This window comes from Lutra lutra, chromosome 4, assembly GCF_902655055.1.
Source record: "Lutra lutra chromosome 4, mLutLut1.2, whole genome shotgun sequence".
Classification (NCBI taxonomy): domain Eukaryota; kingdom Metazoa; phylum Chordata; class Mammalia; order Carnivora; family Mustelidae; genus Lutra; species Lutra lutra.
In genome coordinates, this window is record NC_062281.1 from 1,250,544 (window position 1) to 1,271,552 (window position 21,009).

Consider the following 21,009-nt stretch of genomic DNA (forward strand, 5'->3'; position numbering starts at 1 on the left):
CTGTGTCCCGGCTCTTCCCGAGACGCTGGCTTTCTCTGCAAGTTTGAGAGGCCCGGCTGTCTGCGGGAGGTGCAGGGGGAGGTTTCCGTGGGCTCCGGACCCGGCAAGCCAAGACCTTGAATTCTAAGGGCATGTCTCTGCCTCACTGCAACTCACTTTGTGTTTTCTTTTTTTTTTTCACTATAAAAGCAGTATTGGGGATTTTGTACGATGGGCTATTTGTGCTAGCGTCTGTTGCCGTTACAAGAAGATCACCGACACACGCGGCCCGTCCTTTGAAGCATGTCCCCTCCAGCTCTCAGGCTTTTTTCACAGGAAGGACAGGAGGCGGTGCCACTTGGCTGCCTGGCCAGGAGCTGGGCCGTGGCTGTGTTCCTGCCTGTCCCCCCTCTGGAACATGTCTAAGGATGTGCGGGGTGTTGGCACCAGCAGAGGGGGCCCTAAAGAGGGTGGACCCCAAGCCCTGACTCAGGGAAGGATCTGATCTTCCCACGAGAGACCCGTGTGCCACGCCCACCCTCTGTCCCCACGCTGGGCAGGGACCCCTCAGACCTGCTGAACACACAGGACGGCACCGCCCCAAGCCTGTGTCCCGGGGTGGGGCTGCTGAGTGCCCGTGGCCAGGCTCTCCCTCCAGGTTCTGTAGCTCGAGGGGTTCATGGGATGGGAGGGGGCTTAAATTCTCTTGCCAGCAGTCAGGTACTTCTTTTTCGTTGATAGATCTCTGGCTCGAGACGCATCTCCTCTCGTTCCAGACCTGATGAAGATCGTGAGATGCCCAGTGGCCTCTGTGCGTGCCATGGAAGGTGGAGACCTGTGGGGACCGTGAAGGGGGCCAGTGTATTCTGCACGTGCAAGGACAGTGAATCATTGTGCCTGCAGAGTGCGCTGGGGGAAACTAAAGCTGGCCGCAGACCTCTGCTCTTCCCCCCGAGAGAGTCTGCTGGAGCCTTCTTCCTCTTTCTCAGTCTCTCCCTTGTTTGGGAGATCTCCTCTTAGTGTCTCCTGGAGAATGTTTCCACAGGAAGTCGTGAAGCATTTTTGGTGAATTTGCATCTCTGAAAATACTTGACTGATGATCTGAACACGGGTCAACTTCTAGGCTGTGAATTATTTTCTCGCATAATTGTTAGAGCCTCATTGCACTGTCTTCGGTCTGTGACACGATGCGAAGAAGTTTTCCCCAGGCCTCCTCACCCCTGTGGGGTCTGCACACACGGCCAGGGATGCCCTGAGTGCTGTCGCTGGGTGGCAGGGGGAGCTGGCAGGTGCTTCTGCTGCTGGGACGTGGGACTGTCAGGCCTGGGGAGAATCTGATGCCATCTCTGGCCATCCCGTTCCCACCATGTTCTGGTTTTTCCTGGAACTCCATCAGGCCTCATCTATCTACCTCCTCACCTGCTTCTTTGCCTTTTTCTTTGTAAGAAAAGATTTCCCCACTTCGCCTCTCAGCCAACATGCTAATTTGTTTTGAATTTTGGCTCTTACATTTAACTTCAAAGGTTTTGTTTTGAATTTTCCCTTTTAAAATACTATGTGTTCTTTTTTAATGCACACAGTTCCTTTTCATTTATTATTATTATTTTTTAATTTATTCATTTGAGAGAGATACAGAGACCGAGAGAGCACAAGCAAGGAAAGCAGCAGTGGGAGAGGGAGAAGCAGATTCCCTGCCAAGCAGGGAGCCCCATGTGGGGCTCAGTCCCGGGACCCTGGGATCATGACCTGAGCTCAAGACAGACGCTCAACCACATGAGCCACCAGGTGCCCCCACGGTTCCTTTTCAGCCTCAGGTCACTAGTCATCATTTTGCGGGCTGTTTCTGCACTGGCCGCACCATCTCTCCCCCTTTGGTCTGATTCCTCACTTGCACATCAGAAATGACCGTCAGATGCCTGGTGACGACAGGCTTCCTGCCACGCAGGAGTGAAGAAGGTGGCCAGGAGCCCCGTGGGCACAGGCAAAGCTCACTGGCGTCCCAGCCCTCGAGCACACTGGCTTTGAGGTTTGCAGCGCACAGCACTTCTCTTCTCTCTGGGATGTCACGCTCCTCTGAGGGCCCCGAGCCTCCCAGCGTCCCATCCGTGGCTGCCCATTTTCCGCTGCACACCGGCTCCTCATCCCTCTGGCTGTCCGTGTGTGACTTTGCCCCGTCCGTGGGGGGCTGACACCTCCATCTACCTCTGTCTTTGTCTATGCTGTGGTTCTGAGTAACTGACTCTAACCCATTTTCGTTTCTTAACTGGAAGTTTCCTCCTGTTAGACCTTCGTGATCACGGACTTGCTCTGCCAGCTCACTCTGGTTGGTGGCCCAGTGCTTTTCTTCCTCTTTTCCAACTTATCCTTTTAACAATCGTAGTTGTTCACTTTGAATTACTGCATTTTTTTCTTGTAGATTGAAAATATATACAGCTTATACTAATTAACATTAACTTATATTACACATATTTATTAAAGTCTGAAATTAAAGAGTGTGCCCCTTCCCAGCTATAGGAGGGTCTTAGGACGTTTGCCCCCTTCACAGGCACACGATTGTCTGGTATTCCAGGAGACATTATTCTTTTATACAGACGTTTGGACCTCATTCATATCGGTCATTTTGCTTGCTCCCCACTCTGTGTCCTAAGACCATCATTCTGCAGTCATTTCCCCCCTCTTTGCTGTATAAACTTCAGAGGTTGTTTCAGTGGAAGTCCTTTAGTGTAAACGATCTTATATTTTACTTATCTATAAATGTCTGTTTTCACCTTCATGAGAAATAATTTTGCTGGACATGCAATTCTAGGTTGACAAGTGTTTCCTCCCAGTGCCTCGAAGAGGCGAAGCCAACTGCCCCCTCTGTGCTGCTTCGAGAAATCTGCTGAGGGTGGGCCGCTGGCTCCTTTGGGAGCAGTTGAGCCTTTCTCTGGGACGATGTGAATGTCTCTCTTGCTGGGCTGTGCTCTCACTGTGCTGTTTCTAGGTGTGGATTTCTCTTTATTTACGCTGCTTCAAAGACATTATGCTTCCCAGATATGTAGGTTTATGTTTTTCAGTAAATAAAGAAAAGCTTGAAGGGACACTATAAATGGGGGCTCCAAAGAAATCCAGTCCTATAAAGTGCAGAAGCTCGTCCTTGCAAAGAACTAATGAGCCCACACAGATGCCAGCCCTTCCACGTGTCTCAGCTGTCTGCCAGCGCAGCTTGATTACCGTTGTCCTTTGTGGCTGATGTGTTGAGGGTCGCAGTTCTCAGTCTTGAGGCTGGCTGGAACTTCCAGTGTATTGGTAACGAGTTCAGTGTCCTCTCCTTTCACTGATTGTCTTGTTGGCCTGATTATGGGGGGACTCAGTTCAGGTGGGGGCTGCAGACACTCATCTTCCCCAGCTGGGGTTGGGTGCTGTCTCCCTGCCCAACCTCACCTTCACCTCCATTCTCAGTCCGGCACAGGATGGGAGATTGAGCCTGCAGGAGAATAGGGACTGGGTGGGCCGTGGCAGCCAACTGCTGATAAAGTTGGACTTGGCGGGATGCCTTGGTGGTTCAGTCAGTTAAGTCGCTGCCTTCAGCTCAAGACATGATCCCAGGATCCTGGGATCGAGTCCCGTGTCAGGCTCCTTGCTTGGCAGGGAGCCTGCTCTCTCTCTCTGCCTCTGCCTGCCACTCTGCCTGCTTGTGCGTTCTCTCTCTCTCTGACAAATAAATTTTTAAAATCTTTAAATAAAAAAGTTGAACTTGGCATAATCAGGGCGCGTGTCATCGCAGGGCCTCACTGGGTGTCCTCTCCTGCACTCTCTCTTCTCCGGGGGCTCCTATCAGGTCTACGCCAGACTTCCTTATTCTGCTTTACAAATATTTTCACATTTCCTTTAGATTTTTCATCAACTTGTCTATGTGGTATCCGATTTCCTTGGATGTGTCTTCCACTACACTAATGCTCTCTTCAGCAGCATCTCCTCTGCTATTTAACCTACCCACTTAGTTCTATTTCAACAGTTGTATTTTTCATTCTAAAAGTTCTTTAAAAACCCTGCCCGTCCATGCTTGATAGTCTGATATTGCTTTCTCATTGCTGTGACTGGCTTCTTTATTTCTGTGCACACTTCACACATAACTGTTCCCTGGCTTGTATCACCTGGCGATTTCATTACCTGCAGTTCTTTGAGGTTTCTGTCTACTGTTTGCTGTTTTCCTTGTCCCTCATTCAGTGAGAACTTCCCGTGTGGTTGGTGATCTTTAAGCTCATTGCTTGACCTTATAAACAGGAATACTACAGGTCTGATTCCTCCAAAGTGTTAATGCTTTGGCTTCTACTGGTCTCTGAGAGGCACCACGAACCTGGGACCCTTCAGCTTATCTGAGGATTTGGGCTCAGCACCAGAATTGTGGGCTCAGTTTTCTACCTCCCCATTGGTCCAAGAGTCAGGCGCCCAGTAGCTGTGGTGCCACTGAATCCACCTGAGGGCAGCTCTGCCCCCACAGGATGCATAGCCCTTGGCCTAAGCTTGCATCAGAAAAGAAATAGGTGACCCCCGAGAGCTTTAGACTTGTACAGCGATTTTAGAGGTCCCAGTTGCTTATAGGACCCAAAATAACACAATCAGTAGTTAAGCTGGAGCAGGTAATAACCAGGAAATGGCACTGAACCACAGCCTGGCCAGCACAGACTGGGATCCTGAAGCTGGGCCCCAGGACTCATGGCCAGGTGACTGCTGACTTTTCTTAGTCATTACAGTAAACTTTCAACAAGATGACCTCACTTGATTTATTATGGCAGAATTCTAGGATGTGCAACAAAGACGCTTTGCCGTTCTGTCCTTCCATTCCTGGCGAATAACACATGTCTGCATCCAAGGAGCTGTTGTGGTATGATGTGAAATAGTAAGTTATAAATAGTGAATTCACTTGAGTTTTACTTTCTGCCTTCTCTGACTGCAGATTCCAAGGTTCCACAAGTGTGCACATGTCTCGTACCCTTTCACACCCCCGAGTGCACCCTGACCTCTGCTTTGTACATGACACTGAGCCCATCTGTTGATGAAATCTTTTGAAGAATGGGCTCTGGAATCAGCCCTCGTGGGAACTCTTCCCAATGTCTTTCTCTTGCCCCGATCGTCTGTGCTCTTGGTGCTCTGGAGGTACTGCTGTTCCTGGGCTTTTCACTGGGTGCTACAGAGAGGCTTTCCTTGTCTGGGTCACCCTCTAACCTGTAGAGTCCCTGAGTACATGTGTCAGGCTGGTTTTGTCTCTCCCAGAACAGTGCACAGAGCCTGGACAAGTGTGTGCCTAGGAAACATCTGCAGAAAGCACAAATATCTTTCTTTTCCTTTCCTTTCCTTCCCCTTTCCACCAACTGAGCCACCCAGGTGCCCCAAAAGTACAAATATCTTGACTCACTGAATTCTACTCCAGAAACCAATACTGAACCATATGTTAACTTAGTAAAATTTAAATTAAAAAAAAAAAAAAGTACAAATATCTTAAACTTCCTTTCCTTGTACTGCCTTTAAGAGGCCGAGCAGAGCTCTGCAAGTGGCATTCTCTGAAACGGTGTGAAAACACAGCAGATCTGTGTCCTCTCCTCCTCTGGCCCAGCCTGTGGTCTCTGTGGGGCATCTCTTACACCCTTCCCGAGAGACTTCACAGACACCCTTTGGTGGAGTATGTTCTGTTCTGGCATACTCTGAATTGAGGGCTGTGTTCAATCAGTTCTGGCTACAGGAGCTCCTACTCGGACGGAGAGACACAGACATAAACTCAGAGCTTTGACACAAAATAGAAAGGGACTCTTGCCTTTTAAAAACCGCCATGGAACTAAGAACACAATAAAGCAAAACAAAGAACCACTGAGAGATAAATCTCAAAAACGTTAAGCAGAGGAAAAGAAGCCAGACATTAAAAAGTATATGTGAAATCATTCTATTTACATAAGGTTCTAGAACGAGCAAAACGAGCCACAGAAATGATATCACTGGGTGCTTCTGAGGCTAAGGGGACAATGGAGACAGTCTGTTATCTTGAGAGCACAGTGGTTCTAAAGGTCAAAACAGGTTGTATTTGTCAAGTCTCATAAACCCAGCCCTTAAGATCTATGCAGTATGCAAACGTGAATCACACGTCAGCAAGTGCTACCGATACGAAATCAGTCTCAGGGGACACGTGTCCTCGTCAGATTGCCCTCCTTCGGGAAAGCCTTTGTTCCCTGCTATTAAACCAGCCTTCCTTGGACTCCTTCTCCTCTGACCGCCAGCCAGGGAGCAGAGGACACACTAGGGGCTTCCCCATGGGCAAGAACTTAAAGCGCTGGGCTGCTCCCTCATCCTCCTCATGCAGGTGGGATGAGGGACACAGCCCTCCAGGCACAGCCAGAGTTTCATGGGTGCTGCACCCACTGCATCCTGGCCCATTTGCAGGCTCAGTCTGTGCCATGGACGCGCTGGTGCTGGATCAGGTGTGAGCTCAGGCGGAAGGCACGGCCGCACTTGGTGCAGTGGAAAGGCTTCTCCCCCGTGTGGACCTGCCGGTGCCGGAAGAAGCCCGACAGGGCTCTGAAGGCGCGGCCACACTCCCCGCAGGCGTATGGCTTCTCCCCGGTGTGGATGCGCTGGTGCTCACTGAGGAAGGAGCTCCGGCTGAAGGCGCGGCCGCACTCCGGGCAGGCGTAGGGCTTCTCGCCCGTGTGCACTCGCCGGTGCTGCAGGAGGTTGGAGCTCTGGCTGAAGGCCTGGCCGCACTCCTGACATTCGTAGGGGCTCTCCCCATGGTGGGTGCGCTGGTGCCGAGCCACATTGGAGCTGTGCAGGAAGGCCTTCCCGCACTCGCTGCACGCGTACGGCCTCTCGCCCGTGTGTGTCCTCTGGTGCTTGGCGGCGTCTGACCGCTGACCAAAGGACTTGCCGCACTCAGCACATCCGTACGGCTTCTCTCCCGTGTGAGTTCGCTGGTGCCGGACAAGGTTGAAGCTCTGGCTGAAGGCTCTCCCACACTCCGTGCAGACGTAGGGCTTCTCCCCGTGGTGGGTGCGCTGGTGCCGGACCACGTGCGAGCTGTGGATGAAGGCCTTCCCGCAGTCGCTGCACGCGTACGGCTTCTCTCCGGAGTGAATGCTCTGGTGCTTCACCACGTCTGAATAGCACTTGAAGCTCCGGTCACAGGTGCCACACTGATAAGGCCGCCCTTTGCAGGGGCCCCTCCTGCTTGCGGCAGAGCGAGCGTTTGGGGAGGCTTCTGACGGGGACACTCTGCCGTGCAGACCACACTGCCCTCCAGGTTTGGCAGGAACAACTGGTACCCTCAGGGAATCTCTAGGCCTGTCTCCGGCCTCCTCATTCCCACAGCCGTCCAGAAGTCCCAGGGCCCAGGGAGGCCCCTGTAACGGGCCCAGCTCTCTCTCTCCCTGGCGAGGCTCTTCTTCTTCCAAAGCCTCCTGCGTTGGCGTCGGCTTGGCACTCTGAGCCCCTTGCTCGGCCACTGAAGGAGCCCAGCAGGAAGCCTGGCTGCCACCTGCCGCCTGTGCCAGGGAAGCTGGAAAAGAGGGTCAGAGGCGAGTGACTGGAGGCCTAAGGAAGCTCTGAGGGCACTCAGCTGCATGGGCGTGGACAGGGTGGTGGCCACCGGGGTATGGGCAGAGCTGACAGTAACGGTGTGTGGCAGACACCGGCGCCACGTCTGCCCAGCTCTCCCCAATGCCTGTGGTCCCTCCGCTGGGACTCCAGGGTGGCCTGAGCCTCTCCCTTCAGGCTCAGGAGAGCAGGAGACAGAAGCCCGGGCCTTGGGTGCCGCTGGCTCTGCTGTATGGCCTGGAAGGCAAAGAACACGGCCAGAGGAACACCGAGGCAGAGGTACCAGGAGGCACGGGTCCTCGCCCCAGCTCACTTCCCCAGCTCTGGACCCCCCAACAACTCTGTCCTTGACACCTCCCCACGACCCACCAAACTCAAAGGTCTCTGGTCCAGGCAAGTAAGAGAATCCTTCCTCAGAGACCAATCCGTGGCAAGAGCAAGCAATAGCGTCCGGAGCCGCGGGCTGGACTGCGGGGCCTCCCGGGCCTGGCTGCTCGGTGGGGAGGCTGCTGGTTGCCCCTGGCCCTGCTGTCTCCCGGGCACAGACCACACGCCCATGAAGACAAATGGCTGTAGGGATGTGGCCGCAGGACAGAATGCCAGGTAGTTCCTGCCACGTTTGCAGGGCCTGCGGGCCCGGGAGGTGAGACAAGGATGGTTCCTCGCAGGTAGCTCGGTAGGAGGGCCCCCAGGGCACTTTCTAGGGGTACCAAGGGGGCTGTGCCTGCACCGCTGTAACAGGGCACCTGTCGAGGACTGAGCCCGCCCAGGTGATAGAGGCTCCTGCGTGGGGGGGCAGGGGCGGGGCAAGGCCAGGATTCCCCGGGGCGGTGGAGCGGGCAGGCACCCACAGCCGCTTTCCATCAACTTCCTAACTAACTAACTAGCTAGGGGGCTGTCCACCTGAGCACCTGGAGATGGGGAGAGACCCCAGGCACAGGGCCAAGAAACAGGAGGCCCTCTAGGAAGGCCCAGTCTGGTCGTGAGGTTTGGCAGACTTAGAAGTTCAAGAAAACAACTCAGAGGCACTGGTTTTGAAGGAAGAATTATTCAGAATTAAAAGCGGGGGGGGGGGGGCACATACACCCTTTCCAGTTCCAGTGGGTCAGGCCTTGGGTCCTGCCTCCTGAGGCCATCCCAGCCCCCAGCAGGCAGCCCTGTGTGTGCGTGTGGGTGTGGAGGGGGGATCCTCTCAGTGATGAGCTCCCAGGGTGCCCTGAGGAGCCCTAAACTTGGAGGCCTTGTTCCCAACTGGGGCAGTTGTGCCCGTGGGAACCATCTCTGGTTGTCACAACTGTGAGAGGTGGTCCTGGTCTTCTGTGGGTGGAGGCCAGGGATGCTGACTATTCTAGAATGCCCAGGACACCTGGGAGGACACGAGAAGTCTTCCATCCCAGGATGTCCAGTGCCAAGGCTGAGAAACCCTGGTGGAGGGAAGTCTTCCCAAAAGGTTAGAACTTGGTTTCGAACCAAGACACTCAGTGCCCTGGCCAAAGCTGCTGGTCTCCCGACTGACGTGCACCAGCCCCATCAGCCCTACCACCGGTCTCACGCTCCCCTGCACCCTGCTTTCAGGCCACAGACCCCAGGACATGTGCTTGGGACCAGCAACCAGGACACGGTGGTCCTATTCCCTTTATAAACGTGCGCTTTGTTGTGACCTGTTTCTTCGTCACTCTGTGTATGTTGACATTTGCTAAAACCGTTACTTGGTCCAAAACCGCAGGACAGTGAAGAGCCCCGTTGGGACAGATCTGGCCAGGATGAAGGTCAGACAAGGTAGGCTGGGCAAGCCCAGGACTTGAAGGGCAGCTTCATGGCAGGACCCAAAGAAGGGACGAGCGTGTGTTCGTGGACACAGGGCGGCTGAATCACCTGACACAGGGGTTCTCTGGCTTCCAGGGAGAACGGGTGCAGGTGTGTGGGAAGGGGGTCTGCAGTACGTTCTGTGGGCCAGGGTCTACTCCAGCCAGGCTCCCGCTGCCGAGCACGCTGCACCGGAGCCGGGAGGTGGGAGAGCCTGCGGCAGCGTGAGTGTCCGTGCTGCACGGGGGTCGGCCATCGTCCCAGGCACTGCTTGTCCCAGGCCGCAGTGACAACGGTAAGCGGGACAGGAGTCCTCAGCTTCGACAGCCCGTAATCAAGGCCTTAAACCTTCAGAACAGAGGGGGGCCTGGAGCCTGGGAGGGCTGTGGATGGGAGGCTAGCCAGGTTTTCTCTCCATACTCTTCTGGGCCTCCTAGTCTGAGCCCAGGCTAGCCGGGCCCTGAGAAATGGGGCCAGAATTAACAGTCTCGTTCTCAGAAGTCTCCAGGCAGGAGAGGGGCAGAGAAGAGGGGTGCAGAGTGTGGCCACGAGAGCAAGGGGATGGAACATGGAGTGGCGAGGACGGCAGGCAGTAGGGGTGGGAGCTGTGTTAGGCAAAGAAAGGGACAGGGAAGCGCTGCCCAAACCCAGCTACATCCCCTAGCAGCCAGACAGGTGGGCTCTGGGAGCCCTGATTCCTAAGCTGTTCCCTCCTCCCTAACCCCACCTTGCTGCCCACCCCTCACCTGTGTGTGTGTCCATCAGGGTAGCCCTCTCCGTGGTGTTCTGGAGACCCAGGCCTGGGGGCTCTCCTTGCCGTGCCTTACAGAAGCACCAGGAGTGGGGATCCCTGCCTGGGTAAGAGAGAAGACAAGGGGAGAAAGTGACAGAGGAGGTGGGGTGAGCGCAGAGCCACTGCTGGGGACCGCACGGGCCTGTGTCTGCCATGAGAACTCGAAGTCATGACTAAACAGACACCCCACTAGCTAGGGCTCCATAGGGTGCAGTGTGGGAACGCCGTCTGGACCACGCTGGCGTCCCTGAGCCCTGCCCGGGCGGGCTGAGAGCACAGCTGGAAGCGGCAGCCCGGGGCTAGCTGCCAGCCTGGTCCTGCTCCTGCTTCGCGGGGAACAAGCCCAGCGCCCGCTGGTCAGTCCTCAGGTGTCTGGAGACACATCTAGGGGTGTACGGCTTTTCTTGGTAATTATAAAGATCTGATCATAAAATTACGAAACCAGGGAAACAGGAAATTACCGGTGCAGGTCTGGCCTGAGGATGACCCCACCGCGCTCAACACCGAAGGCACCGCCTGGCAGATGCGAGCACACGAGGAAGTCCAGTGCGGACACGAGAGAAGGAAAGAACCTGGGGCGGGGGCGGGGGTCGGTGGCCTGTTTCTAACACAGGATCACGGCCTTGCTCCGTGAGGAGCACGACACACTGGTGGGAAACCAGGGCGAGCGGGTGAAGTCACCACGTGACCCCCGGAAGAGCTGGCAGGTGGCCAGCGCCGTGTTGGACGGAAGTTCCTCGTCCGACCCCTGATTCGCAGCGGAGGACGGTGACGCAGGGCGCCCGGGCGCTTCGGTCGGGTAACGGCCTGCCTCCGGCTGCGGTCAGGCACGATCGCGGGTCCTATGGTCCGGCCCGACCGGCTCCCTGCTCGGCGGGGAGCCTGCTTCCCCTCTGCCCGCCGCTGCCCCGTTTCTTTTTCTCTGGCAAATCAGTAAAATCTTCAAACAGAAACACCACGTTCCTACTCTTCGGGACGGTAAGTAACACCTGCGGGGAGCGACCCCACACACCGCGGCGCTGGGAGCGCGACCCACACGGACGCTGCGCCTCCAAGGTGCCGCCGAGCAAGCCGAGGGCCTCGTTTCAACGAAAATCTGGGCCGGAAAGGGCCGGAGCCGCGGGGGACGCAGCGGCCCCCGGCGACCACCCGGGACCAGGGGCGCCGTCCCCGCCGCCGTCCCACCGGTCGGGGTCCCCTGAGGCCGTCCCACTGGCTTGGGTGGGGGCGGGGCTGTCCGGGGCCGCCGCACCGGTCGGGGGCTGGTCCCGGCTGTCACACCGTCGGAGGGAGCCGTCCCCACGCCAGCTCGCTGCTCAGGGCGCGACTCCCCTCCGGCTGTCACTCCCCACGGCGCACGTGCAGCTCTGCCGAAGCGAGCGCCCCGCATAAGCACACACGTCCGCGCCCGAGCCCCAGGTCCCCGCTCCGGGGGGGGGGCCCGCAGCCGGACGCCGCCACTCACCTGCAGCCCCTCGGCTCCCCGGAACCGCCGCCGTCCCCCGCGCGGTGGCGCGGCACTTCCGGTGACGCTCTAGGCGCCGGGAGGACTATGTACCCGGCTGCCCGGGCGGCCGCGGCGCGGGCACTTCCGGTGACGCTCTAGGCGCCGGGAGGACTATGTACCCGGCTGCCCGGGCGGCCGCGGCGCGGGCACTTCCGGTGACGCTCTAGGCCGCAGGAGGGCCGTGCACCTCGCTGCTCCCTGGGTCGGCTCCCCAGCTTGGCGGCCCGGGCGCTGGCTCCGGTCGCCGCGTCTTCACGGACCCCACCGCCGCCCCGCTGCGGCCTGCCGGCCTCCCAGAGCCGCGACCCTCCCAAGTCTTTCCTCCCTCGCCTCCAGCCAGGCCCGGGTGGGGTCGGGGGCCGCGGGATGAACGAAGGAGCGGACGAAGGCCGTGCGGGCCGGCAGGGGTGGGGGAGGGGTGGGCCGAGTCCGGGGGCCGTGGGCGGGGGGCGGGGGAGCAGCGGGGCCGGGCAGGGTGTGGGGAAAGCTCCCTGGGCCAGGGGCCGCGAGCACCCGCGGCGGGGAGGGAGGCCGCAGCCGCCCCCTCCCCCTCCGGGCGCGCGGCCCCCGCTCGGCAGCCGGACCCTCCTGCGCCCGCTGGGCCTCCCCGCCGACCTTCCGCACCCGCGCACTGGGGGCCGAGGACCCGCCGTGCGGACGCTGGGCTTCGCGGGGGCCGACGTCGGGCGCGAGCGGAGCGGGTGGGGACGTTTCGTGGCGGGCGACGAGGGCAGCCGCAGCTCTGGCGGACTCGGGGGGGCGTGAGCCCCGCGTGGCCTGGGGCCCGGGTGCGGCCCTGCCCGAGGCGGGGGGGGAGGCGGCAGGGGCTTGATGCCGGCCCGGGCCGGTCCGCCGCTCGCTGGGACGCGGCCGGGATCTGGCCCCTCCGGCTGTGTGCGGGCGTGTGCGCGGGGGACAGGGCTCGGTGAGGACCGTCTGGCTGCCGCTTGCGGCGGGAACAAGCGTCGGCCGTTCGGAGGCCCGTGTGCTCGCGCCTAGCGGGGAAACCGCACTCTGGGGGCGCCCGGGGGGCCCAGTCAGTGGAGCGACTGTCTCTGGCTCGGGTCGTGATTCTGGAGTCCCAGGATCGAGCCCCGCATCGGCTCCCGGCTCAGCGGGGAGGCCGCGTCTCCCTCTGACCCTTCCCCCTCTGTGATCTCTCTCTCTCTCTCTCTCTCTCTCTCAGTCTTTAAGAAAATAAATTAAGAAAAAATGATGTTCCTTTAGCTTCCCTACCTTTACGATCTCCATTTGTTTGGGTCAGGGAGTCGGGCCCAGCCCAGCCACGTCTGGGTTTGGGTCTGTCCCAGGGTGCCCTGAAGGTGTGGGTGGGGACCGGGTCTCTCCTGAGGCTCCAAGGGGTAGCGTCTGCCTCCAGGCTGGGATGTTAGCGGGATTCAGGTCCTGAGGGTGGGAGTTGGGAGTTCCCTGGCGTCTGGCCCCTCATCGGCCGGGATGCGGGCTTTCCCATGGGCACTGCATTCCGGGGTTTCTCAACACAGTGGACGCTCTCATGTTTCATCACTGCTGAGAAACCTTCACAGCATCTTCCACACGTGTGCATCATGGGGCTTGGGTCTCGAACAGCATGTCCCTAAGGCACCATACAGTTGTCTCTCCGTGCGCCGGGAGCTTTCCTGTCAGTGACTTCTGTGACCTCCCTTCAGCCTCCTCCTTCAGACGGAAACCCCAGAGCACGGAGGGCCCCTGGAAATGTTCACCTGCTCCCTGACGGTGATCCTCTCTACAAGCTTCTACAAAAGTCTTATGCACTAGTGTCTGCCCTGTGTCCTTAACCCCACTCACCAAACAGAAGCACAGGTGGTGAGTGGCTCCTGGTGCCAGGCAGGAAGAAGGGGATTGTCATAGCTGGGCTGGGCCAGCAGTGGCGGCCATGGAGGGCTCTGGCTCTCCAGGAGCTAGGAACTCCATGCCATCTGCTGTGCCCAGCGCGCCCTCACCTTCATCAGCCTGGCGCTGGCCTGTCACCCCAGCATGTCCAGCACCACCTCTCCATCTCCCAACCATGGGACCTGCTGTCATTCCCTGAACCTGCCAGGCCTGCTCCTGCCTTTCTCTCAGCCTTTGCTCCTTCTGCTTCCCAGCCTGGGAAGCTCCACCGGCACTGTCCACAGACTCGTTCCCTTTCCTCCTTACCAAACACGGGTCCTACACTGCCAGAGCGGGGACCGCAGTGAGGTGTCCACTGCGTCTGTCAGCTGGTCACTAGCTAGGGATCATTTTGATTACATGGTCCAAGTGTTGTCTGGGTTTCCCACTGTGTGGTTCCTCTCCTCCCTTTGCAACTAGTAAGCCATCCTTGAGGAGCAAGGCGGGGGAGCTGATGACAGTAGGAACCGTGAGGACACGTGGCAGCCGGAGGCAGGATATGGCCGCTAGATGGGAGGGAATGCACCGCAGTGACAGCAGTGGACACAGGCAGAGCTGGGGGCAGGGACTGTCCTGTGGCTCCGTAGAACACCCGAGTGTAGGAAGCACACACAAAGGCATTAGGAAACCAACGCACTTGGTGTTTGCAAAGCATTTAAAAAGGTCTGGGAGAAAAGGATCTGTGTAGATAAAAACAAATTTGAAGAGTACATTTCTGCCACACAGGACTACTGTGACATCTGTTTATCTCCGTTTCCCAAATTTTCTACAAAATATTTTGCCTCTATAATATAAAAAAATGGGTTGGGGTCCACTTCCTGTCTTGCGGGAACTGCTTTGACAACCAGGAGGCAGGAGAGGGCTTTCTTTTTGCTGGCTAGAGCGGTGACCCCATCCTGGCCTGCGCGTTATTTTTCTTTTCCAGCAGGTTCCGGCGGGGGGGATCCGAGGGACCTATTACTTGCTTCTGTTCAGGACCCCTTCCCTCATACATTCTGGCAAGAGCATGCCTTGCCTTCTGGGGAGCACTCCTCTCCCTCTGTTCCCCTAGATCGTTTTGGAGCCCCAGGCCACGCGGGGCACTGGAGGGATGAGAGGTGGGAAGGGCACAGGGAGACGGGCAGAGCAAGGTTCTGGTCCCCGCCAGGAAACCTGGATTCCCTGGGTTGCTGGAGCAGTGCTTGCCCCTATGGGCCGCCCCCAGTCCTTCCCAGCCTGGGGGCGCCCCAGACGCTGCTGAGGAGTTCCTGTTGCTCACACTGTTGCCTTGGCAGTGGTCCGCTTGACTTCGAGCATCCAGGCCCTGGGCCCCCAAGACCGGGCAGGTGCCTGGAGCAGCAGAGAGGTGTCAGCCAGGCTGGACACCTGCTGAGGAGGGCAGGGCCAGAGTCTCGCCGACTGGTCTGCAGCCCCTGCTGTACATGGGGTCTGTCCCTCTGCTGGTGCAGCCTGTCTGTAGCCCCTCACTGTGTCTGTCACTCCTTCTGGTAGTAAGGTCCCTGAGAGAGAGACACTACTTTGCAGAGGAGAAAGTGGGGGTTTCCCGAGGAAGGAGCTGGCACATGGGTAAAGGAAGTGACAGCCTCACCGAGTCAGGATAATCCTGGCTGCTTTGGTACTGAGACACCAGGACCCAGTCTCTGTGGCTGGAAACCAGCTGGAAACCAGCTGGCGGGCTCTGCTCCTTCGGTCTTGTCGTTCCCGGCCCAGGCTGACAAAACACTGCTGGTCACTAGGCAGAGGGCAGAAAGAATTTGGAGAAAGCCTGCTGGCTCGTCGTGGTTCCCTTTTATCGCAAGCTGTAGGTGCAGCCAGGTTCATGGGGACTAGGGTGTGTCATCCTGCTGTGACCTGAGGGAAAAGATGAGGGCCAAGACCACAGAGGACAGCCCTGGCTGGTGGCCAGCAGTGGGGCCAGGAGGGAATGAGCCCAGGCCATCTGAACCCCCCCCCCCCCACCCCAGGATAGTTACTCTTCTGGCCCAAAAGAAGTTTCACAATCCCAGTGTGAAGAGGGCAGAATGGAGATCACAGGCTGCCAGGCCCAGAGCTTCCTCAGGACCCTGCAGCCCACCCCGTCCTCCTCGGCCTCTCCGGCCAGGCCCCGGCCTCCTCTGGAGCCTCTCCGGTTCGACAATCCCCAAGGGCAGCCCGCCCATCCAGCCCCCGCACCTCGTGTGCCGAGGCTTTTCCCGGCCGCCGGCATCCGCAAACGCCCACCACACGCTGCACTACTTATTTCTAACAATAAAAAACACGTAAAAATTAAGACATTTTAAAAGGATGATCTCGAAGGAGAGAGTTTTCCCTCCGCATTCCAGGGAATACCTCGGGTATTGTGGCGGGCGGCTCCTCCCACAAGCGGTGTTCCCAGCGACAAGTCCCGCCTCCGCTCCCCAGCCTTGGCTCCCACCACCTGCTGGACCCCGGCCCCGCCCCCGGCGCAGGCTCTCCCCAGGCCGCCGGCCCCGCCCCCTCGGTGCTGCAGGACAGTCCCCCCGCCCCGAGCCCGCGATCCCAGCACTGAGACGGGAAGGGCTGCGCGACCCTGCCCCCTCCCAGCTGCCCCCCCGACGGCCCGGGACGAGCTGCCAGGGAGCGGACGAGTCCGTGTCGCGGGGCAAGGACCCGGACCAGGAGCCCGCAAACTAAGTGAGGGGCCGGACAGGACGGACGATTTGCGTAGTAACCCTTCGTAAGAGCCCTTTGGCAATGGAAAGACCGTCGGCGCCCGACAGCCGCAGGAAAGCTGGGCGGGAGCTTCGGTCCGGGGCTGCCGTGCGGGGTCCGCGCCGCCCTCGGGTCCTGCGCTTCCCCGCGAGTCTGTCCACGGCAGGCCGCTGGGTCTCCCGCCGGTAGGGCCCGGCTAGCCTGGCCCGGGGTGAGGGCGCACCCCCGCGTCTGGCGCGGCCGCCGGGCTTCCTGGGCTCTGAGGACCGACGGCGCTGGATCAGGGGCCGGCAGCGGCGGGAGGCGCGTCCGCGCCCGGGCGCGCACCGGGTCGCTTGCCGCTGTGGGGCCGCGGGTGCGGCGTGAAGGGCGAGCTGTGCACGAGGCTCTCCCGGGCTCGCACGGCTTCGCGCGCGTGGGCCTGCGCCCCTGCTTCACAGTGTCCGGCCGGTGGCCAAAACCCCTCCAGCCCCCAGCGCCCTCGGGAGGCTGCTCCCAGCCGGGAAGCTTCCAAGGCTGGAGCACGAGGGCCCCGCGCCGGGTGACCTTGCGGGACTCCGCCAGGGTGATTGCTGGCTTGGCCCACTGGGTCTCCCCACACCTACTGGATTCTTAGTGTCCCCTCTAGCCGGGGCCACAACTACGGTGTCTCCCACCTGTCCAGTTTCCTGGTGGGTCACCAGGCTCAGGTAAGGCTGCCTTTGCCTCCTGGCTCGTGTCATGGTTCCCGTCTTCCTTGGGGGCAGCCCCACCAGCCCCTGGGCACCCCATGGCTTCTGCAGGACCCAGCAGGTCCTTGGCCCAGTGGTGAGGCCTTGGGAGCTCTGCCCACCCCCTCTCCTCTTCACACACACCCTGGGGGTCTGTCTCTGCCAGGATTTCCGGCAGAATCTGCTCCTCCTTGTGGGGCACATGCAAATGTCATCAGACTCCAAGCCACAGCGTGGAGAGACTTGGGTCTTCTTAGAGCCGGGGTGAGGGATTAAAAGGCAGCAAGGACAGATACTCCAGGTAGGAAGGGGTGTGTTGGGAGCAGGGGTAGGCCAGGCCAGAGGCAGGCTAAGAAGGGCCCAGGGCCGGGTGGCAGGAAAGCTGTGACGTGTGGGGACACGGGAAAGGGCTGGCAGTGTGCCCCTGGACCGTCCTCATCCCACATATGAGGAGTGCAGCTTAACCCCCTGGGGGTCTGGCCTCCTCATGGATGCACCTCACCTGGGAGGCTCAGGAGCTGGGACTGTGGGTTCCTGCAGGGGTAGGGGGAGGAGAGCCCGCAAGCTGCAAGTTGGCTGGTGTAGCGTCGTCTCACAGCAGCGGGGAGGCGGGACAGAGCGCTGGCTTGCACCACTGCACTGAGCCTGCTCCTGGCCCTGGCCGGCCGCCCTGGGGTCCCCGCAGGAGGGTCTCCGCGCCCTGTGTCGGACTGGAAAGATGCCCCTGCAGCTTGTGTTTCGTGTGCCTCAGGCTGGCTCGGTGCTAGTGCGACAGAGCAATGTCGCTGAAAATATGTAGGATCTGCTTACCTTTCCGAAAAATAAACTAGAACTTCCGGTCAAAGATAACTGCTTTTTACTGACTTCTTTCCCTCAAACCGCCAAAAGCATGCAGATCAAGATCATGAAGAATGGCGAGCCGCGAGGGGAGCCCTGCGGCTCAGCCTGGGAAGCCCCACCTCTGACAGGTCTGGCTGGACCGTCTGCGGGCAGGCGCTGACCCGGAGCCGCGGGTCGCTGCCTAGGGGGCCCGTCTGAGGGGGCGCGCGAGTGGCGCTGCATGCTCAGGTGAGGCCGGCGATCTGAGGCCAGGCCCCAGGGACAGGACACTGAAGGTGGGGGAGTTTTAAGTATGTTAAATTACACGCTGATGAAGAAATTAAAAATGTTAACCACTCCATCTCGGGAAAATTCCGTCTCCTGTGTCCCACAGCAGCCATGCAGCTTGGGGAAGCTCTCCAAGTTCGGGGGCCAGGAAACCGTGAGGTGGCCCCGCGGCGACAACATGGACAGGCTCAGGCTCAGGAGAGGCCCGCAAGGGAAAACCCGAATCCACGAACACACTTCCAAGGATTTTAAAGACGCTTGAGGGCCGTTCAAGGATAGGGACTGTGGACAGTGTCCAGGCCTTTCAGAGATGTGAAGTGTGGCCCCTCCTGCTCCATCGCCTGGTGCCCTCTCCCGGACGGGACCGGCGGAGGGTGCTGCCGGGCGGACGAGTGGGTCGCGGTCCAGGGAAGCGATCTGCCCCTTGTCCCTCCATCTGTTCCAGGTGTGGCTCACCGCCGACCCTCTGCGGGCTGGCTGCGGCCCTGCGAGCCGGGGGTGCTCACCGGGGCAGCTGGAGGGTCCCGTGCGCTGAGCGAGGGACGGCGGCCTACAGGGCTGCTGCACACACGAGGCGGGGTGGCCGGCCGGGAGGCCCTGGGCCGGGGTCACAGCACCCGCCTCCCAGGCCGGCGCGGGAGGGTCTGGACAGAGGACATCCCCTGCCTGAGACCCAGGAAAGGGCCGGGAGTCCGCGGGCACACGTGGGCAGCTGTCCCCTCGGAGGTCCCCGTGCGGCGCGGACCGCGGCTCTCCGTCTGGGGCCCCGCCCGGCTTCCCGCGAGCCCCGCTTCCTGCGAGTCTCCTCGCAGCCTCGGCTTCCTGCCGTCGTCGGGGGCGCGGGGATCCCCCGGAAGGGCGACGAGGGCCCCGGGCCGCCGGCACCGCCCCGCAAGCCCGAGCCGTGGGGACGCGCGCGTCAGGCCGGGGCCGCGGCGAAGCAGCAGTCAGGGGGCCCCGGAGCGGGGACGCCCGCGCCGCCGCCCCTCCTCGGCTCCCTCCCGCAGCTCCAGCCGCCCTGGCCCCGGCGGGCCCCGGCGGCCACAGGACGCAAGGCCGCAGGAGGCCGCGACCCCAGCCGGCGGAATCGCAGGCGCGCGCCGCGCCCACAGGAAGTCCCGCCCCGCGCCGCCGGCACTTCCGGGCCCCCCAGGAAGCTCGGAGACCTGCCCCGGGGACCCGCGCGGGGGCGCCAGAGAGCCTGAGGCGGGCACGCGAGCCGGGAGCTGTCCGAGGTGCGGGGCTGCCGGGGCGCCGGAGCCTCCCGGCAGCGGTCGCGGAGGCGATGAGCCGGGGCACCTGGCGTGTAGGGCCCGGAAGGCCGTAGGAGGGGCTTCGGGAGGCCAGCGTCTGAGTGGAGACCCCCGGGTCTGCGGGGTTTGGAGTGATCCGGGCAGGAAGGGCCGCGGGCAAGGCCTGGCGAGGCCGGCATCGCTGCAGCCTGGACTCGGACTGGGGCGAGTGCACCGCGTGCACCGCTACGGCCAGTCCAAGAGCCCTGCGGCCAGCGAGGGAGTCGGGTGCTTAGAACGGAGGCCCCGGCTGGGACAGCTGGCCGGGCTGTGTGCCGGGCAGTCCCAGTGGCCGGGCCAGGCAGGGTCTGAGCCCAACCTGCCCGCACAGGTGCTCCTCCTTTGAGGGCGCGTGAGACCAGAGGGTCCCAAGCTGGAGCGCTGTCACTGTCCCTGGGGGTGTTGGGAGAAAACCCAGATTCCCTGCTTTACACCAGGCCTGGCGAGCTGTTTTCCAGCACGTTCCCCGGCCAGTGTAACCTGGTGGCCCCTCACTGGGTGCTCACATCCCGTGAAATAAGATTCAGGAAAAGACAAAGTAAGGGGTCTTGGGGGGGGGGGGCGGTGCCTGAGAAGAATTCGTTGAGCGCAGCATGAGACCTCCAAGGCCAAGACAGGGGTGTATGGAGCTACCCCAAGGCGGAGGTACAACCTGAACAACAGGGAGGGCGAGGCTGGGGAGAGTGCCTGAAATGTGTCCACTGCCGAACAGACTGTAGAGAAGCCTCCCTCTCTTGGGCGTCTTGGTGGGGCCTGCAGCAGGGGCAGGAGACAGCTCTGGTTTCCTGCAACCAAGGCGAGCTGGGCTCAGCGTGGGGGTGTGGCACACAGCCCTTTGCAGCGAGGGCCCCGGCTGTGGTGTCGGGGGAACACGAGGGAAGTAGAGTGTCACCTCCTGCTGCTTCCCTCATAACGGTGCTGTGTTTGGGGCACGAGGTCTTTGCCTGAAGGCTCCGCAGTGGCAGCGCGCTGCAGGGGTGTGGCGGGTCCTCTCGCTGGTATTTCTGACGCCAGAAGTGTTGAGTGATGGTCGTATCCCGCATGGTGACAGCGACACGGTTCCCTCCGGTGCAGATGACTGCTGCCTGTCCCTGAGCCCGGCATCCACGGTCCCCTCCCTGACTCTGCTATCAGCCAGCGCGCTTCTCCACATTCGCCACATTCAGAGGGTGTCTCTGCACATCAATTCTGATCCCCGACCGACTGTCCCCTACCAAAGGCTTCGCCATGTCTGGTCCACTCACTGGCTCCTTTCCGGTGTGAATCTCTGATGTTGAACCTAGCCTGAGCTCGCGCTGGCCGCTGGCGCGTTCATGACGGTCCTGAGGTCTTCACCCCACCACCCCAAAACGCTCCAGTGCGCGGCGCTCCAGCCTGTGCCCTCCCGGCCAGCACATCCACCTCGTCTCTTGAGCGCACTGCGGGTTCCAGCCCTGATTGGGCGCCGGTCTGCCCTGTGGCCGCGTGTCTGAGGCCCAGGAACAGCAGGGGGATTGCACGTGGGTGAGGATTTCCCGCAAAGTGTCGCTTGAGGCCACCTGAGCACGGACTAAACTGCAGCCTTTAGCATTTCTCTTGTGAATAACACTCAGATGCTAGTGTCACCAGACTTTAAGTTTTGTCCCTCACCTCCACCCGCGCTCCCCGCTGGCCTCCCGTCCCCCCGCCGTCCCTCTCCCCACCCGCGCCAGG

At 60.2% G+C, this 21,009-nt stretch overlaps 1 protein-coding gene across 1 annotated transcript; it reads right to left on the minus strand.

Annotated features, from left to right (window-relative positions):
- Positions 1-5,883: 5,883 nt before the first annotated feature.
- ZNF696 (zinc finger protein 696) lies at positions 5,884-20,360 on the minus strand. The gene is made up of 5 exons (XM_047728800.1): positions 20,210-20,360; positions 19,951-19,969; positions 18,532-19,523; positions 10,095-10,202; positions 5,884-7,504 (listed from the first exon to the last, which is right to left on the minus strand). The coding sequence occupies exons 1-5, from the start codon at positions 20,358-20,360 to the stop codon at positions 6,396-6,398; spliced, it is 2,379 nt and encodes a 792-aa protein (XP_047584756.1). The 3' UTR covers positions 5,884-6,395.
- Positions 20,361-21,009: the final 649 nt, after the last annotated feature.